Source organism: Danio rerio, chromosome 9, assembly GCF_049306965.1.
Source record: "Danio rerio strain Tuebingen ecotype United States chromosome 9, GRCz12tu, whole genome shotgun sequence".
NCBI classification, from domain to species: Eukaryota; Metazoa; Chordata; class Actinopteri; order Cypriniformes; family Danionidae; genus Danio; species Danio rerio.
Genome location: NC_133184.1, coordinates 57921858 through 57941836, shown reverse-complemented (window position 1 = coordinate 57941836; position 19979 = coordinate 57921858). Strand labels below are relative to the sequence as shown.

The window sequence follows — 19979 nt, the reverse complement described above, 5'->3', positions numbered from 1 at the left end:
TATTAAGTGTCCTAAACTACTATGTACTGACATCAAAAAAATAAATACAATGTACTTACTGTGTTTATAATGTATTTGAGAACACTTGTGGTGCTTTTGAGTTGGGATAGTGGTTGGGTTATGGACAGGTTTGGTGGTGTGGGTAGGTTTAAGGGTGGGTTAAGGTGTAAGGGATGGCCAACAGTGTATTTACAAATGTAATTACAAAAGTTAATTACATACAAGCATTTAATCAAGCATAAGTACACAGTAAATGCATTTATTTACACAATAAGTACATTGTAACAGACTATTAGTTCCTATGTAAGTACATATTAGTTAAGGACACAATATAAAGTGGGACCTTTTTTTAAAATAAATGTGTTTCGTGATAAGTAATTAATAATTAGTGTGACTAATTACCTTAATTTTTTAATCATTTGACAGCCCTAGTAAAAGCTAAAGCATGCATTACAGTTTGTGCCAGCAGTTTGTGTCGTGTGACTACATGAAGAGAAATATTCAGTGCTACACCGTTTTTATGTATGTGAGTTTTTTATTAAGGAGTTAGCTTTTTGTTCAAGCCAAATTAAATAAAACAGACTATAATCCAAAACCGTCATTTTTCTCTCATCTCACTCCATTTTTCAGAGTGTGCTTACCACAGGAAATCATGTATAGTAAATTTACTGTGAAACGCCGCAGTGTTTTTGTCATCAGGCTGAGCTTCAGCAGCGCGACTGGTGTAAATGCATAAGTGAGCGTGATAATTAGTGCAGATCTGCGTTTGTAACCCCGCTGAGAAGAGTTCAACAGTCTGCTCTCAAACACACTGCAGTGCTGCACATGAGCTGCTGCCCTTGGGTTCTCCTTCACATCCCGCATCGGCCGTTCTGCCCAATAATGTGTGCATGGAGAGCTGGAGATATGCATGCTTCACTCCGAGTTTAGAGGCTCAATTAGCCCACAGATTTAAGATATGCTTAAGGATTAAATTAAGATGTTGTTCACAGAAACCCCTCGACACGCTGTCTGTCTTCCCCAGTCTCGGACACATGAACAATACTACAGTAATACTATAGTCATTTGTTTATGAACCATACTGCGCTTTAACAAATCCTGGGTTGGATTGGTAGTCAAATATGGACAAACACAACCGTTGGGTTAGAAGTTTTCATTTAAATTTAATTTAGGGCGACACAGTGGCGCAGTAGGTAGCGCTGTCGCCTCACAGCAAGAAAGTCGCTGGTTTGAGTCTCGGCTGGGTCAGTTGGTGTTTCTGTGTGGAGTTTGCATGTTCTCCCTGTGTTGGCGTGGGTTTCCTCCGGGTGCTCCGGTTTCCCCCACAGTTCAAACACATGCGGTACAGGTGAATTGTGTAGGCTAAATTGTCCGTAGTGTATGAGTGTGAATGAGAGTGTATGGATGTTTCCCAGAGATGGGTTGCAGTTGAAAGGATATTCGCTGCGTAAAACATGTGCTGGATAAGTTGGCAGTTTATTCCACTGTGGCGAACCCAGATTAATAAAAGAACTAAGCCGACAAGAAAATGAATGAATTTAATTGAAAAAAATGAACCCAAACTCAAATCTGAACAGTTCTCAAATTAATTTTAAATTAGATGTTTAAACCCAACTGGTTTTACAGTAGCTTTTAGAGCTAGAGCGCAGCCATCTTGGAATATCGATGTGTCTGATATCAAGGGGTTGGTTCTGTTCCCTCAGCTGAACAGATACAGTGGAAGTAAAGGACTGAACACGGAGACTGAACAGCCTAATTTAACCCAATGTGTGAAGTTGTGGACGTGGAGCTGCTGCAAATACAAGCATCAGATGTGTGTCTAATTTAAAAATATATACAGCTCAAGTCAGAATTATTAGCCCTCCTTTTAATTTTTTTCTTTTTTAAATATTTCCCACATGATGTTTAACAGATTACAGTTTCTCCATATTTGACCCAACGTTGGATTACAACAGCCCAGTATTTTAACATGTATGGCGGTTCTATAGTTGCTATGGTAACACAAGAAATCATTCATTCATTTATTTTCCTTCGGCTTAGTCTCTTTATTCATCAGGTGTCGCCACAGCGGAATGAACCACCAACTATTTCGCACATGTTTCAAGCAGCAGATGACCTTCCAGCAGCAACCCAGAACTGGGAAACACCCACACACAATCATTCATTCACACACACACACACACACACACTCACTCATACACTACGGCCAGTTTAGTTGATCAATTCCCCTATAGCGCATGTGTTTGGACTGTGGGGGAAAACGGAGCACTCGGAGGAAACCCACGCCAACACAGGGAGGCGACAGCACTACCTACTGCGCCACAGCATCGCCAACATTAGGTTAAAACAATGTAATTTAAATTTAATCAAAAAATTAACCCAGCTGTTGGGTTTGTTCATGTTTGATTCAGTGTTGGGTTACAACAACCCAGCATTTTTAGAGTATAATAAAGTGTATGGATTCATTTATTGTGGTGGCACTATAGTTGCTATGGTAACATAACAACTGCAGTAGTATAGACAAATTACTATATAATGACTCGGCCCACACGGAATCTGCGCGCGCAGAATTCCACCGATTTTTAGCCCATCATTAATTCTGTTTATTTACTTGAGTAAATGTGTGTAAATCTATTTTTATTCAGTTTATAAATTAATTTCAGGAATATTATTGACTATTATGAAAATGTTCATCTGATTTATGCACAATGCAGAGTGTGTAGTGCTATTTTCTGTCTTTTAGTAGAGGCATTAAAGAGAGGCTTGCTTTGTTTACCAAATAAAGTGAATCTAATTGGATTTGCATTTTAAACATTAAATAAAAGTTAAAAAGTATTACGTTTTATTTCATATATTAAGGTTTTAGTTAAGATAATTTCTCAGAAATCTGCAGATTTTTGCCAAAACTCTCAGCAGACATAGCATAAAACGTCTGTAGATTCCTTCTGGCCCTAATAATGACTACAGTTTACTTTACTGAACACTAAAGTATATACAGTATAATAGGGTAAACACTGTAATAGTGTTTTAACTCAGCATTGGGTCAAATATGAACAATGTTTTTTTATTATAAAAATTTTAATTGGACTTTTTTACCTAACAGGTTTGTCCATATTTGACCCAATGTTGAGTAAAACAACCCTTCATTTTTGAGTGTGCTACAGTACAGTACAGTACAGTGGTAAAAATGCTGTCTTGTTTTAACCCAACATTAAGCAATCTTTTTCAATTAGATTTTAATTGCACTTTTAAACCCAGTGGTTGGGTTTGTCCATATTCAAACCAACATTTGGTTAAAACATCCCAGCATTTTTAGAGTATAGATAATACTGAAGTATGATTTCATTAACAAAGAGTTTCAAAACATACAGAGCTCAGCATATATAAGTACACCCCTCACAAATCTTACTTTAAATTCATATTTTTAAGCTATAGATTATTAAATGTGTGTATATGCATTAAATTAGTCAGCGCTGAAGCCAAATCTTGAACTTATCTATCTAAATAACTCACGAAAATGGTCCAAAAACTAGTACAACCGAATGCATACGTTATAGAAAAATATTAAATACAAATTTAATAAAAGGAAAAATCAAGAAATAAAAAAAGGGAAAATTATGTTTAGCTTTTTCTTGAATTTAATTGTATTATCTTTCAATTATTAAATATGTTTGGCGACTAAACTGTTATTTTAATAAAGATATCTGCTTAATAAATCTGTTTTGTTTAAATGCACCTAAATACATAAATTCACTGGGAAATGGATAAGCATGTTCATTTCAAAACGGGCTCTACTCAGTTATGCTGAGCACTGTGAATACATTACACGTCACTATAGTATATGGTTCAAAATGCTACAGAGTTTACTGTGGTACTTTCAGGTGGGAGAGCTGCAGGAATGAACAGCTTAAAACAAGCGCAGAGAAAACCTGCTGCAAAGCTGCGGTCAGACTTTTCAATGGAGAGCTCGTGAATGAATGCAACAAACAACAGGAGACTGAGAGGCACCTTAAGATTTTAGCATCAAATAATTAGTGAGAGAGTCCGCTGAAGGAGTTTGCATGTTCTCCCTGCGCTGGTGTAGGTTTCCACCGGGTGCTCCGGTTTCCCCCACAGTCCAAACACATGCGGTACAGGTGAATTGGGTAGGCTAAATTGTCCGTAGTGTAAGTGTGTGTGTGTGTGTGTGTGTGTGGATGTTTCCCAGAGATGGGTTGCGGCTGGAAGGGCATCCGCTTTGTAAAAATGTGCTGGATAAGTTGGCGGTTCATTCCGCTGTGGCTACCCTGGATTAAAAAAGGAACTAAGCCGACAAGAAAATGAATGAATGAGAGTGTGCTGAAGTAGCTAACATCTTTCAGATGCATCTTTGGAAAGCAAATGTCCCAGAACCTTTTTTATGCATGCATGATAATGCGCCAGAGTTTAGTTTTAGTCACTATTACCGCAATCAGCATGCATGAACATTACCATAAGCAGATTCTTTCACCTGTATAAGCTCTGATCTTATCATTACACCTTGTTTTAAGGCTAGAGTCTGTAACTAATTCATCAGCATTCTCTGCAGAGGATTTTTGGTTTATTATTAATACCATTCTCAGATAAAAATAACACTATAAAATACTGCATTGTATTAACCCAACTTTGGGACAATCGTGTTTAAAAAAATATTATTATTATCAATAAAAAAAAAACCAACTCTTTGGGTTTGTGCATTTGAGCCAACATCGTGTTAATTCAACCCAGCATGTGCTTAGAGTGTAAAATGTGTTCGTATATACAGTAGCAAACTAATTATTTCCCGCATTTAAAACGTTCAGTCTAAACATTTAATGATCCGTGGAGTCATTGGGTTTGTGCATTTGACCCAGCATTGTGTTAATGCAACCCAGCATGTGTTTAAGAGTGAAAAGTGTGTTCGGTTTACATGCATTAAACAGCGAACTAATTTTCCCGCATATAAAACGTTGCCTTCGCGCGTCGCAATGAACCATCTGATGATCCGTGGAGTCACTGGGATTGTGCATTTGACCCAGCATTGGCTTGATATACAACCCAGCACGTGTTTAAGAGTGAAAATGTGTTCGGTTTACATGCATTAAATAGCGAACTAATTGTCCCGCATATGAAACGCTCACTTTGCGCGTCGTAACATCTCATGATGCGTGGAGTGATTGTAGAGTGCCACACATCCATCAATACGCGTCTACTACACTGAGCTGTCACAGATATAACGCACACATTTTATCACAGATGGTGTTGTATCACACAGTCGGCGTGATATCGATACGCCGTGTGCGTGCGTGTGTGAGTGTGAATGCATGAATGAAGGGCATCCAGACGGACTCACCGGGGTCACCCTGACTCCGCGGATCCGCAGCTCACCGATCAGATGCCGTGATCGCAGTCCACGTCTCTGCATATGTACCACAGGATCACGTACAGGATCAGCAGAATGGCGAAAATGAAGAGCGCCACGAGCACGGCTTTGGTGACCGGAGAGATGAGCGACTGCATGTCAGCGGGAGCGCGGAAGATGCTGCAGCGGAGCCCGCGGAGCTGCACTCATTCCCGGCGGGAGATCCAGCAGCGGCCGCGGGTCTGATGGTGCTCCGCGGTGGAACAGGTTGATTCTGCTGCTCAACTTCAGCGGATGGAGCTGTCCATTCAGGCTCAGTGTGAGGGGAGGGGGGCAGGGGGGTGATCCTCATTGATGGAAACACACACACACACACACACACACACACACACACACACACACACACACACACACACACACAGTGACGTGTATGCGCACATTTGTTGGTTTTTATCTTGTTTTCATGGTCAGTTCAGCTGCAGTTAAACATTTATGCAGAACAATTTTCACTCAAACTATTGTAGAAGCTATAGGGTCATTTAATTAGCTTAATTTTATTTTATTTTTCTAAAACATGCTATAGGATAAAATTAGTTTTATTGACAATGTCTAAGTTTGAGGCCACGCAGTGGTGCAGTAGGTAACCTGTCGCCTCACAGCAAGAAGGTTGCTGGTTCGAGCCTGGGCTGGGTCATTTGGTGTTTCTGTGTGGAGTTTGCATGTTCTCCCTGTGTTGGCGTAGGTTTTCTCCGGGTGCTCCGGTTTCCCCCACAGTCCAAACACATGCGCTATAGGGGAATTGGGTAGGCTAAATTGTCCGTAGTGTATGAGTGTGAATAAGTGTGTTTGGTTGTTTCCCAGAAATGGGTTGCGGCTGGAAGGGCATCCTCTGCATAAAAACTGGCGGTTCATTCCGCTGTGGCAACCCCAGATTAATAAAGGGACTTAACCAAAAAAAATGAATGAATGAATGAATGTCTAAGTTTGCATTGGACTCTAAAATGCATATTTGGAGGGCAAATTGTCGGTTTATCAGTGCTATCTTTTCCCTAATCAAACATTTATTTATTTATTTATTTATTTATTTAAAGATAAAAATTATGGCACAAGTTTTGAACACAACAGTGTAATTATCAGATGGAACTTCAAACAGCTCTTTATATTGTATATATGTGTACACCTGACAAAAGTCTGGTGTTAGATTTCAGTTGTAAGAGCTGCACATTATAACTTGACTTCTAGTTGATGATGTGTAAAAGTGTCAGAAGGTGGATTTCTCTGTTGAATCATCTGTTGATCTGCACCAATCATCACCAATACTACAGAAGACCTACTGGAACCAGCATGGAGCTAAGATTCTCATAGAAATCAGTCAAGTTTGGTGAAAGAGAAATCATGGTTCAGGGTCCACATTCAGTATGGGGGTGTGCGAGAGATCTACAGAGTGGATGATCAACATCAAGAAGGAGGCTTTGAAGATGAACACAAAGAATCTTGGATTCATAATCTAGAGGCCTTTGCCTTTCACATAAGCCACTTCTGATACAAAATGATCAACTAGAAGTCCAGTTATTATTTACTGTTCCTAAAACTTGCATAAGCAACAAAACCTCAAAATCATTCATATGCCTGGCAAATTCTGATTTAAAGTCACTTCAATCCGGGCTCATTCTGAAAATGTACCTCTATATACATTTCTGGAGACCACGGAATATGTGCCAGGAGATACGTTTTTTTATTTTTATTTTTTGCAGTTTTTGTTTTCGCGAATCCACGAGAGGTCAGTGTGTATGCTTTTTCATATCTCAAATTTCTCTCGCAAGTGCCATTCACGCCTGCTATTCTTGCATAAACCCACCAAAAGCCGCTGTTGACTGACTGACTGACAGACCGACCAATCGACTGACCCACCCTCCTCCTTCACTACACCCAACCAATTTTATTGATTTACCCGCCCACCCACTTCCCCAAACCCAACTAACAATTTTCTAAATCAATCCAGAAAGAGAAAAACCCTCGCCTGATTTTTACCATGTTTCAGATTTTACCACATTCTCACCCTGTAGCTTTTATTTTTGTCTTACCTGCCTTCTGGAACCATTCTTCACCAGACCAGAACCCCATCGTTGTGGTCAACGTCGTTGGCTCTCTCCTCCCTTGTCTCCTCGATGGCCCGTCCGCCCACCAGCTCTGCCAGGCTCCCTCGTCCCCCCAGCACCGCCTTGGTCAGTTGTCACTCTGCCTCCACCTCTGAACTCCTCCGCCTTGGTCCTCTGTCGCTCTGGCTCCAATGCAGGCTTCCAAACCTGTGTCATTGCTTCAGGCGGGTGAGCAGTCCGCTCCACCTCAGCCCTCTTGGACCTCGACGTCACCTTCGCCATGCGGCTCTCCACCTCCAGCTGAGGCGTCTCTTGTGGTCCGCCCCCTGGAGTCAGCGACCACTCCTCCGCCCTCTGTCAACTTCACCCTGGGCTGTCCTCCTGGCTGTGTCCTGAGTCCTGTGTCTCCGGCTCAAGCTAACTTCATGGCTCCTCCCTCCTAAAAATTCCCCCCTGGCCTCCTCCTTTCCATCATTTTCTTCTCTTGTCTTTTGCATTAAAGGAGCGAGGTCGTGCCTTCAAAGAGGGGGGGGGGGGTAATGTCAGACTCCTGTGTTTGTGTCATGTGGTCGTCCCCATGTGCTGTGCTCCATTGCCTTGTTTGTATCACGTTGTTTTAACCCAACTTTGATTAATAAAACCCTTTATCATTCGGTTAATATTTACAATTTAATTTAATTATCCTTTTTAACCCAGCCGTTGAGTTGTCCATATTTGACCCAACACTGTGTTAAAACAACCCAGCAATTTTAAAGTGCATATTTAATTCTGTTCAATTCAAGTAGGACTTGTGGAGCTGCGCATGGCTGGATTTGCTCTTCAGTGTTTGGACTTTTAGCAGTGAATATTAAACCACACTGAGCTGAACTCAACTGAACTTCAACTCTGAACACTGGACTGACAGTTTCAGTTGACTATAGAACTTCTGTGTTCAGCTGCTGCGACTCAATCTACATTGTAAAAGTGCTGGAGAAATGAAGATGAAGTGAATTGAAAAATTCTGATGCATGGAAACATATTCATGATCATGAACAGATTTCATGAATACAAAATAAATTGCATAAATAAAATGCATATATGTCAAAATATAGCAAAATTGTTCACTATATACCTTTTTTTCAACCATTGGAATTAAAATATGCAAATATCCCTGCAGAAAAGTCCAGCTTAAACCAGCCTAGGCTGGTTGACTGGTTTTAGCTGGTCGACCAGCCTGGTTTTAGAGGGGTTTTGGCCATTTCCAGGCTGGTTTCCAGCCATTTCCAGCCTGGTCTTAGCTGGTCAGGGTGGAAAATGACAAGCTAAATCCAACTAAAACCAGCTTGACCAGCCTGGTTTAAGCTGGATATAGCTGGTTTTGGCTGGACTCCCAGCTTGGCTAGGCTGGTCAAGCTGGTTTTAGCTGGTCATCTCCCAGCCTGACCAGCTAAGACCAGGCTGGAAATGGCTGGAAACCAGCCTGGACTGGGCCAAAACCCCTCTAAAACCAGCCTTTTCGACCAGCTAAAACCAGCCAACCAGCCTAGGCTGGTTTAAGCTGGATTTTTCAGCAGGGATATTAGCTATATTTGTAAATATGATCATATATGAATCATAGCTTATAAATTTGAGGATATATTTGTAGTTTCACTGGTTGAAAAAAGTTGAAAAGAAATATATAAATAGTAAAATTTGCAACATTTTGATATATATGTTGCATATATGACATTTTATTTAGGTGAAATCCTATAATATATATTCCAAATAACTTGTTTGTCATATATGTAACTTGCATAGCCTATATCAGATTTCCATAGCATACATTTCATAAATCCTAAAGTGTCTACTTATTTTATAATGGTGGGAAACAACCCAACAGCTGTCGTTTACTACTGACGTTGTAGGATCTGCCGCGCCCTTCTGATGCGTTACCCATGTAAACAGAGATTTACCACAGTACTGCTGTTCAGAAGGCGCGCGTCACAGTGCTCGCCTGCAGTCAGATCTGATATTTAACTCCTGAACCGGAGTGATTTGTTCGGACGCGTTTCTTCGCGTTTCCCCCCGCTGGGCGGCTCAAGTTCAGGAGCAAAACCACGGCTGAATGAATGAATGAGCCTCTGGGCACAAACTGCACACTCATGATGCCTAGGCAGGGCGCACACTAGCTATTACAACACGACCGTTCTGGGGAAGTTCCCACTTAACGAGTCGCAAACATTGAGCTAACATGAGTCTGGGGGTTGGGGAGGTTTTTTTGTCCTTCATGGAGGTCAAACTACATCGAAAAAAACTTATAAAGAGAAGCCACATCAGCAGATGGACCAACAACACTCTTAGTGCATAGTTACTAGTGTTTTGGAAATACACTACACTGTGTATATATTATAGTATTTACAACTCTTAATGCTACTGCTGTAGAGTGAACTAATAAACTGTAATAAATACTGTAGTATAACACATACTATATAGTATAATAGTTGTCCCTGCTGAAAAAATCCAGCTTAAACCAGCCTAGGATGGTTAGCTGGTTTTAGCTAGTCGACCAGCCTGGTTTTAGAGGGGTTTTGTCCATTTCCTGGCTGGTTTCCAGCCATTTCCAGCCTGGTCTTAACTGGTCAGGCTGGAAAATGACCAGCCAAATCCAGCTAAAACCAGCTTGACCAGTCTGGTTTAAGCTGGATGTAGCTGGTTATGACTGGACTCCCAGCTTGGCTAGGCTGGTTTTAGCTGGTCATCTCCCAACCTGACCAGCTAAGACCAGGCTGGAAATGGCTAGAAACCAGCCTGGAAGTGGCCAAAACCCCTCTAAAACCAGGCTGGTTGGCCAGCTAAAACCAGCCAACCAACTTAGGCTGGTTTAAGCTGGATTTGTCAGCAGGGGTGGAACACTACAGTGTGATAATTGTTGTTACCATAGCAACTAGAATTGATAAAACAGATCGATTACTATCGTTTTTGTGTTACCATAGCAACTATAGAACTGCCACAACAGATCAATTACTATCATTCTTGTGTTACCATAGCAATTGTGTAATCACCACAATAGATCGATTACTATAGTTCTTGTGTTACCATAGCAACAATAGAATCACCACAATAGATCGATTACTGTAGTTCTTGTGTTACCATAGCAACAATAGAATCACCACAATAGATCGATTACTGTAGTTCTTGTGTTACTATAGCAACTATATAATCACCACAACAGACCGTTTACTTTAGTTCCTGTGTTGCCATAGCAACTATAGAATCACCACAATACATCGATTACTGTAGTTCTTGTGTTACCATAACAACTATAGAATTGCCACAACAAATAGATTACTATAGTTCTTGTGTTACCATAGCAACTGTAGAATCACCACAATAGATTAACATTACTGTAGTATTTTGGATTGCATTAATTATTGTCTCAATGTTTTTTCATGGTTGGGAAGCACTCTTACTGTAAATTGCTTTAGTGATTTTTAAAGGTGGAATGTTTTCAGCGATATGCATTAAACAATATAGTAAAGATTATAGTACTTTTGAACCATACCATAGAGTAGTGTGTTATAAGAAATATATGTATTCATTGCAGTATTTACAACTCACGCTACAGCTATAGTCGACAGACAAACTTATCATAGTGCAGTATACTTTAATATTTACTACAGTAAACTGTATTGTAGTACATAATATACCCATTTAGTATAGGCATTTTGTTTATATTACTACAGTTGTTGTGTTACCATAGCAACTACAGAATCACACCAATAGATCACATAAGATTATTTCTTTGTTACCATAGCAACTATAAAATAACCACAGCAGATTAATGCAAGTACTTTCCTATAGTATGTGAATTGCTATTGTACTTTTTCATTTGTGATAACACTGAACGTTGTATCAATGTTGTATCAAGGGGTAAACAAGAACTTTAGACGGTCTTATGCTGGTGTCCTACCCTGTCAGATTTTCCGACCTCCCATTAAAACTATAGGCATTTTGATGGTGAAATGTGCTGTTACATTGTGTACCGGAGGCTTTAATGTCGCCCTAACCCACATCATAACCATTCAAATAGTGTTGGTAGCATAATCTGACGGGCAGGATAAAACGTCAGAACATTGGGTCTGATCAGAATGAGGGAAGCCCGCATGCATGTGTGTGTGTGTGTGTGTGTGTGTGTGTGTGTGTGTGTGTGTTTTAGCAGTGTATGGTTATTTTCTGTGCGCTCACGCATCCTGCGAGTTTCTGCCTCTGGATCTCCGTCTGATTGTGGGCGGCGCTGAAGCCCGGGATCCAGAAGAGCTGGACAACAAAAGACTGCACACTACTGCATGCATGCGTGCGAACACACATACACACACACACACAGAGAAACACACACACACATCCACGCGTGCTCAAAGCCGTCACTTTAAAAAAGAAAAGAAAGACAGAAAAGTACATTAAAGTAGGTCGTGATTTCGAACTTGTTCAGCTCAGCTCCATTCAGGACACAATGATGTCACACTTGTGGATTCTGCTTTTGGGAAGTTTACTAATGACTGGAGTCAGAACGCAAGGTAAGACTTTGCTTCATCATCGAACATACGAGACAAATGTTGAGACAAATGAAAATATAAGCATGTGTGCTTGTAAAACGCTGGGCTGTTTTAACACAGTGTTGGGTCAAATATGGACAATTCAACGCTTGAGTTAAAAAGTGATAATTAAATTAAAATGTAAATATAAACCGAACGATATCGAGTTTTTGTTCATCAAAGTTGGGTTAAATCAACCCGGTGTTCCTTTAGAGTGCAGCTCACATGCTGGAAACAAAAGGGCTATTATAATCTATTATGACCGACTGTGTATTATAAATTGAATCTATAAGAAATACTGGGTAGTTTTATTCTAATGTCACGTCAAATATCCTCAATCGTTTGGTTATTTTTTTGTAATTCAAATTTAATTGCAAAAAAAATAAATAAATAATTAACCCAAAGTTTGGGCGTGTCATCTTCTGACACAACTTTGGGTTAAAACAAGCCAGAGTGCAGCTAACGTTTGAAACAAAAGACTTTTATGACTGTATTCATGACTTTATAATGTAAGATGGCTAAATAATAATGCTGTTGGGTTGTTTTTTCTAACGATGCGTCAGTTACTCCTATTCAGTGGGTTAATAAGTGTCATTTAAATTTAATTGAAAAAATTAATGCATGTTTGGGTGTGTCAGAATTTGCCCCAACTTTGGGTTAAAACAACTCAGAGTGTCACTTTGTTTTTTCAACAAAAGAATATCATGAGTGTATATTATAACTTGACTACATATTATATTTATATATTATTAAAACGCTGGGTTGTTTTATTCTAATGTTGTGGCGACTAGGCCCAATTGATGTGTTAAAAGTATAATTTAATTTTAACTGAAAAAAAAAATTAACCCAATGTTTGCGTATACCCAACTTTGTGAAACAACTCAGTGTGTTCAGCTCACTAAAGACTTATGCCTGAATATTATAAGTTGACTAAAAAAAGAGTGCTTTGATTTAACCCAATGTTGGGTTAAACACTCCTTTTGGGTTAAAAAGTGGCAGTTGGGTTAAAGAGTTTTTTTTTTTTTTTTTACATTTTTAAATAAATAATAAAAAAAAAACATTTAATGGGTGTTTCAATATTTCACCCTATGTTATGTTAAAACAACACCAGAGTCTTTAGAGTGCAGCTCACATGTTAAAACAAAAGACTGTAATAATATTATAACCCAGATATGACTGCATGTGTGAGCATTATGGGTGTCATGCTGTTGGAACCCAATGTTGGGTCAAATATGGAGAAACACAAGCATTGGTTAAAAGGTGTATTCTGAATTGTAATACTAAAGAAGTTGGGTTTGTTCATATTCGACTCATTATTGTCAATTTGACCCAAGTCCATATTTGACCCAACAACTAAGCCTTTTTTGTAAGAAGAAGTTATACTTATGAATTTACACATGTTCTGTGTTCTGGGTCTTCACACACTTGTTGCTCAATTCATTATTAAGCTTCAGTGTTAAAGCTTTCTGACAGAAACACAGATCAACTCAATGGTGGGTCAAACATGGACAACTGTTGGGTTGATTTTTTTAAATTAAAAATTTTAACCCAGTGGATGTTTGTCCATGTGTAGCTCAGGTTTGACAAACATATGTATTATATTTAACCATGCAGTCATCTGTAGAACATGAGTGACACGTGGTTTTCTGTGCTGAACAACCCGGCACATTCAGAGCTACAGACATCGCCTCATACTTCAGTTTCTTATCAAATCTTCTGACCAATCAAATGCTCTCTGGTGTATAACATGCCCCGCCCTCTTCTCATGATGCGCTTAAGCTCAACTGCTCTCACTGGCAGAGCTGTGAGGAAAACTAAACACTATTGGCTGTTTTCAAAAAGGGGAGGAGCTGCTCTAGGCCCCACCCTCTTTATGTTTCAGTTGAGATTTCGTCAAATATGAAATTAAAATGTGCATTTCAGAGCAGGTCAAGAGACATTTACAGCAGAGCAGGTTCTTTCTAAACAATGCTGGGTTGTTTTAACTCAACATTGGCAGACATCCCAAGTCTCCTGGAAGTTGCAGGAGTAACCGGCAAATGCATAGACACTCCCGGATGCCCGCAAATGAATGATAATCTCCTGGAAATCGCACGTCTCCCCCCTTCCCGGTCCTTAAATACGTTGCACACCCCTCTCTTCACCGCATCCCTCCTAGCTCTTCAGGTGCGTCACGCGCAACTCACCACACACTCTTCAGGTACGTCACGCGCAACTCACCCCCTCCGCTCTTTAGGTGCGTCGCGCACAACTCACCCCCTCCGCTCTTCAGGTACGTAGCATCGCGTCACTTGCAACTCACCTCCTCCGCTCTTCAGGTACGTCACGTCGCGCGCAACTCACCCCCTCCGCTCTTTAGGTATGTCGCGTCATGCGCAACTCATCCCCTCCACTTTTCAGGTACGTCACGCCGCATTGCGCGCAACTCACCCCCTCCGCTCTTTAGGTATGTCGCGTTATGCGCAACTCACCCCCTCCGCTTCTCAGGTATGTCGCGTCGCACGCAACTCACCGCCTCCGCTCTCCAGGTATGTTGCGTCGCGCGCAACTCACCCCCTACACTCTTCAGGTATGTCGCGTCATGCGCAACTCACCCCCTCCGCTCTTTAGGTATGTCGTGTCATGCGCAACTCACCCCCTCCACTTTTCAGGTACGTCACGCCGCATTGCGCGCAACTCACCCCCTCCGCTCTTTAGGTATGTCGCGTCATGCGCAACTCACCCCCTCCGCTCTTTAAGTATGTCGCGTTATGCGCAACTCAACCCCTCCGCTTCTCAGGTATGTCGCGTCGCACGCAACTCACCGCCTCCGCTCTCCAGGTATGTCGCGTTGTGCGCAACTCACCCTCTCCGCTTTTCAGGTATGTCACGTCGCACGCAACTCACCCCCTCTGCTCTTTAGGTATGTCGCGTCGCATGCAACTCACCCTCTCCGCTTTTCAGGTGTCACGTTGCGTCGCGCGCAACTCACCCTCTACACTTTTCAGGTATGTTGCATCGCGTCTCGCGCAACTCACCCTCTCCGCTTTTCAGGTATGTCACATCGTATGTCATGCGAGCAACTCATCCCCACTAGTGTAGCCAACTACTTTTCCAATCAAAAGTAGCTAAAGCCTGCCCGAAAAGTAGCTAAATGTTGCCAGATGACGTCACACACTAATTTGCATATAAGTGACGTCATCACGTAATATCTCGCAAGTGTAAGCCCTTTATGTCTCTAATCTCTCGCATTATTTGAAATATGTAAGTTTAGATTTTGTATGAAAAATATAGTTATAGTACTATTAGAATTAATTGTTACCTAAATTACCAACAATTACACGTTAACAAATATCAGTAAATGAACAGTTATGAAAAACTGTCTGAGCTTGTGATTTAGTTTTGAGTCGCTTTTTAAAAATTGCTAAAAGTAGCTAAATGAATGTTAAAAATTGCTAAATTTGTTGCTAGGTGCTGTTTGAAAAAAAGGTGCGAGGGTAGTATGAAAAGTTGCTAAAGTTGGCAACACATACCCCCACCGCTCTTCAGGTACGTCTCGCGCGCACACTCCCCTACTCAGATACGTCGCTCACTCAACCAGATCTCTCCCCCCGCAACCACACACACACACACACACACACACACACTACACCCCCCCCACCCCCCCTCTCTTCACGCACCCACTCTCCCGCTACCTCCTGCAAATGAACTCTCTATCCCCCAGAAATGATTTTCCCAACTTGGGATGTCTGCATTGGGTCAAACATGGACAAACACAACCATTCACTGTTAAACAGTGTGCTGCGTGAATATTTTTTTGTTGAATCAGTCAAACTGACTAGAAATATTGCAGTTAACCTTTGTGTACACACACACACACACACACACACACACACACACACACACACACACCTTGTATACCAAAAATGTTTCAAATCCTCTTTTCCTGTCTTGTTGTGGTGTGATTTCCTAACAGTGTTAGGTAAAGAACTGGTCCTGTTTGATCAGTTGACCCAGCGTTGGGTTAAATGCCCCATCAGCATGTGTGAGAGTGTGAGAGTAGAGTTCTCCATAGTTGTGTGTGTTTGTACATGATGTTCCAGCAGAGCTCAATGACTTCATCCAGAGCTGAACACAGAGCAGAGCTGAGCGGGAGAAAACCAGCAGCTGATGCTAACAGTGAATCACTGACGCCTTATAGGAGAACACTGAATCTGCTCCAGATGTAGAACACACATACCCACAAACATATAAACCAGCACACACACGAACTTACATACAAACATGTTGTGTGCACAAGCACACACACACACACACACACACACAAACACATGTGTAACGGAGGCCAGCTAGTTAGTGCTGTGCAGGTAACTCTCACTCCTCTGACCTCTTAAGGTGCTCTAGCGACAGACACTATAGGCCAGGTCTTAAGCCTCTTTGTTAGAGCAACCGACTCCCATGCGGAAGGTTGTCGATTCGATCCCAGCTTGGAGCGGGTTTGGTGGCGTAGGACCGGCGAGGAGACATACACACACACACGCACACCACCTGCCTTTGACAGCAAAAGCTGCTAAATCCCGAGAACCAATCAGAAGGCGTGAATCAAATCATGTGTGTTCAATGCAGCAGCGCACTGATACACCGGCTTCATGAGCAGACATATTACGCTGTTGATTTTAAGACGGAGTTTGATGATCTGGATGAGGCTGTCTGACTGTCAGTGAATGGCAAATGAAAACTTTTTCAATTCAATTCAGCTTTATTTGTACAGCGCTTTTACAATGTAGATTGTGTCAAAGCAGCTTCACATAAATGGTCACAGTAACTGGAACAGTGTGGTTCAGTAACTGGAACAGTGTGGGTCAGGTTTTAGTGTTTAAGTTCAGTTCAGTTCAGTTTAGCTCAGTTCAGTGTGATTTAATCATTACTGAGAGTTCAAACACTGAAGAGCAAATTCATCGATGTGTAGCTCTACCAATCCTGAACTATGCGAGGCAGTGGCGACAGCGGAGAGGGGAAAAAACTTCACCTGATGGGAGTGAAGAAAAAAAACCTTGAGAACCAGACTCAGTTGGGCACGACCATTTTAATTTCTCCGCTGGCCAAAAGTCTTGTGCAGAACTTCATTCGCTGTGGTTTAAGCAGGAAGATGGCCTCAATGAAGACTCGTCTGTCCCTGGAGCGTCGCTGGAATCAGACTCATGTTCTCCACTCCCCACGACCATCAGCGCAGCAGCAGCTCAGGATATGGCCTGGTCCCGGATATGGAATCCTTGGGATCATCTCGTCGCTGGTCTTGGATCCAATCAGTGACTCCGCATAATCTGAGGACCTCGGGATGAGTATCCCCAGGTGAAAATAGAGAATAAAGAGAATAATTAGCGTAGCTGCTGTTCATCGTGTATATAAGCAAGATGCAGAAGCCAGTGTGGAACCCGCTAGGTGATGCATTGAAACATCCCTTATCTCAAAACTCTGAGCATTATGAGAAGAAAACACACTGTACAGTCGGGAGTGCAGCATGAACTCATAGCAATTTTTGTGCAGCGACATTACTTTGAATAAATCCGACATTAAACGGCAACACCGTTTCACGAAAGACAGAGTTAAGATGCAGATGTTTTATCCCACATGGATGCTATGAGGATAATCAAGAGACCTTGAGTATGGTGAGGATGAATGAATTCAGCTGATTTTGACACAAAACAAAAAATACCTTGTCAAAAAACAGAGAATTGTCTACAGTGACATTTATAAAAAAAATATTTTATTGACCAGCTAATAACCGCATCACTACAGTAGAGCTGCACGATTCTGGCTAAAATTAGAATCGCAATTTTTTTCAACACAATCTCACGGCAATTCGTAACTTTTTCATTTAGTGGCTTATTCGTATGAATTTGTACAATCTAATTTGTACCATTTAGCACGATTTGCTCATCACCCAATGACGGTTGGGTTTAGGGGTGGGGCTAGGTGCCACGCCTCCTTTTCAAAATCATACAATTTCATACCACTGAACTCGTATGAATTAGCCACTAAACTGGCAAAACGTAAAATACTTACGCTTTCTTGTGAGATCAGGCTGGATTTTTTTGCTTGAAATAAAGATCAGGATTTCTCAGGATTCTGTAGATGTAAAATAAAGCTTAATATGAGATTATTGTTTTCTCTCAAACATATGGTAACACAACAATAATAATCGTATGTGTAGGTCTACTGGTTACTAAGAATAATTCTATTCTACGTATAATAATTCTGATGTTGAATTGTGTTTGAGATATATGCTCTGTCATTGACAGCATTATAAAACAATTTAATTCACTGGTAAAATCCACATTATATAGGCTGGAGTAGTTATACAGACACTGTAAACATTTATTTTCATGCACAACTGAGTTCGCTATGAAAGAAAAAACAAATCAAACACTCGTCACAGTTAAAACTCTATAATACAATATTATTAATGAAATGATGTGCGCTTTCGGTTTCATTTTCACTGCTAAGAACTGTTCATACTTTCACACGCGGCTCTCAAACGATCACTCTGTGCCACAAGCTGAATATTATATACAACTGTGTTACCTGTTACTCACAGCATAAGCAGGTTCTGTTCACTAAAGTAGACGCGCACACGTCTAACATTAAAGGTTCACGAAACCCTCAAGTACTTTGTTTGAGATGTTAACAGATGTGTGTGTGTTGAGCATCAGTTTAGACAGTGTTAGCTCCTGTCAGCTGTAATTGTGGGGAAAACTGGATAATTTTGAGCTTTTGTCAGCTGATTTCAGTTTCCGGGTTTAAAATGATTTTTGGGCGGATCAAAATCGGTGACGTAGCGCAGTACTGCAAGTGCAATGATGACGCGTCGGTTTCTCATTATTATTCATAGCAGAGTTTTCTTATCCAATGAGAGGAGCCGGCTTCTTAATTATTCATGACTGCACGTGCTTTCCGAAGGCAAGGCAGACCTGCCAGTGCCAAGCTGTGAGACACGAACCCACAGCACACAGTATTTAGCCGTTCATGAAGGCTCGTATGTGTTTGTTTCCATGATCCACAGGGTTTGTTGCATGTTTTTCCCCGTGATGCTGTCAGGGCAGATTCAGCAAAGCGGTTTATGTGCAGCCAGCATTTTTGTCAGGAGAGCAGTACGAGAATTGGAGAATGGTGGACGCTGTCCTTTATCAGGAGTTCGTTCACATTTAGACACATCCCCGTGCTGCTGTGTTTGCCTAAATCCTCCAGATTACCAGCAGGGCTGATGGTCAAAATATAATAATCAATAATAATAACAATAACAACAGTAATAATTATAATCAATAGTATATAATAGTACATTATAATAGTATAATAAACTCATTTATAGTGTTTATATGAACACCATTATCTTTACTTACTTATGCCCTCCACCCCTTCCGGGGCATGGGCCGCCAAAGGTAGATCTCCAGAGGTTCCTGTCCTGGGCCATTCTTTCTACCTGTCCCCAAGTGTAACCCATCCTTGTGATGTCTGCGTCGAGGTCGCGTCGCCAGGTGTTTCTTGGACGGCCTCTCTCCCGCTTCCCTTGGGGGTTCCATCTGAGAGCCTGTCTGGTGATGCTAGTTGGTGGTTTGCGAAGGGTGTGCCCTATCCAACCCCATCTTCACTTCCAGATTTCTGTTTCTACGGGAGGTTGACTGGTCCTTCTCCATGGGTCGGTGTTACTGATCGTGGCAGGCCAGAGAATGTGCAGAATCTTTCTGAGATAGGTGTTGATGAATGTTTGGATCTTTCGGGTGGAAGCTTTGGTTATCCTCCAGATCTCTGCCCTGTAAAACAATACTGATATCACATTAGAGTTAAACAGGCGGATCTTCGTGGTCATGGTAAGTTCTCTCGAAGCCAAAATGTTCTTAAGCTCAACCTTTATAATGATATAAATTGCTGTTGTGTGTATGAAATTACGAATAACAAATGCTGCAGGGCATTAATAACTGTTCATTTATTTGC

General features: G+C 41.2%; 2 protein-coding genes and 1 long non-coding RNA gene across 13 annotated transcripts in view; 1 reads left to right on the top strand and 2 right to left on the bottom strand.

Moving 5' to 3' along the window:
- Nucleotides 1–12019, bottom strand: part of LOC101884336 (polyprenol dehydrogenase-like) — a 64922-nt gene extending 52903 nt beyond the window's left edge. For 2 of the 6 annotated variants that reach the window (XR_012385716.1, XM_068223699.2), the window contains exon 1: nt 5351–5787. The gene's annotated coding sequence lies outside the window, so the exon portion shown is untranslated. Of the gene's footprint in view, nt 1–5350; nt 5794–7443; nt 7975–11661 lie in introns of those variants that run through there. The other 4 variants (XM_068223700.2, XM_068223701.2, XM_073913347.1 and 1 more) reach the window with 3 other exon arrangements.
- The window catches only part of si:ch211-39i22.1, a 45211-nt gene continuing 36938 nt past the window's right edge, over nt 11707–19979 (top strand). For all 4 annotated transcript variants that reach the window (XM_021479062.3, XM_009305023.5, XM_009305024.5 and 1 more), the window contains exon 1: nt 11707–11990. In XM_021479062.3, the coding sequence (XP_021334737.1) occupies nt 11927–11990 (64 nt within the window). In that variant the 5' untranslated portion in view covers nt 11707–11926. The remainder of the gene's footprint in view (nt 11991–19979) is intronic.
- Nucleotides 16726–19979, bottom strand: part of LOC141376240 (uncharacterized) — a 33822-nt gene continuing 30568 nt past the window's right edge. Inside the window, exons 2-4 of one of the 3 annotated variants that reach the window (XR_012385720.1) lie at nt 19388–19798; nt 18573–19248; nt 16726–18116 (exon numbers count right to left, since the gene is read on the bottom strand). This is a non-coding gene — a long non-coding RNA (uncharacterized lncRNA). The remainder of the gene's footprint in view (nt 18117–18572; nt 19249–19387; nt 19799–19979) is intronic. The other 2 variants (XR_012385719.1, XR_012385718.1) reach the window with 2 other exon arrangements.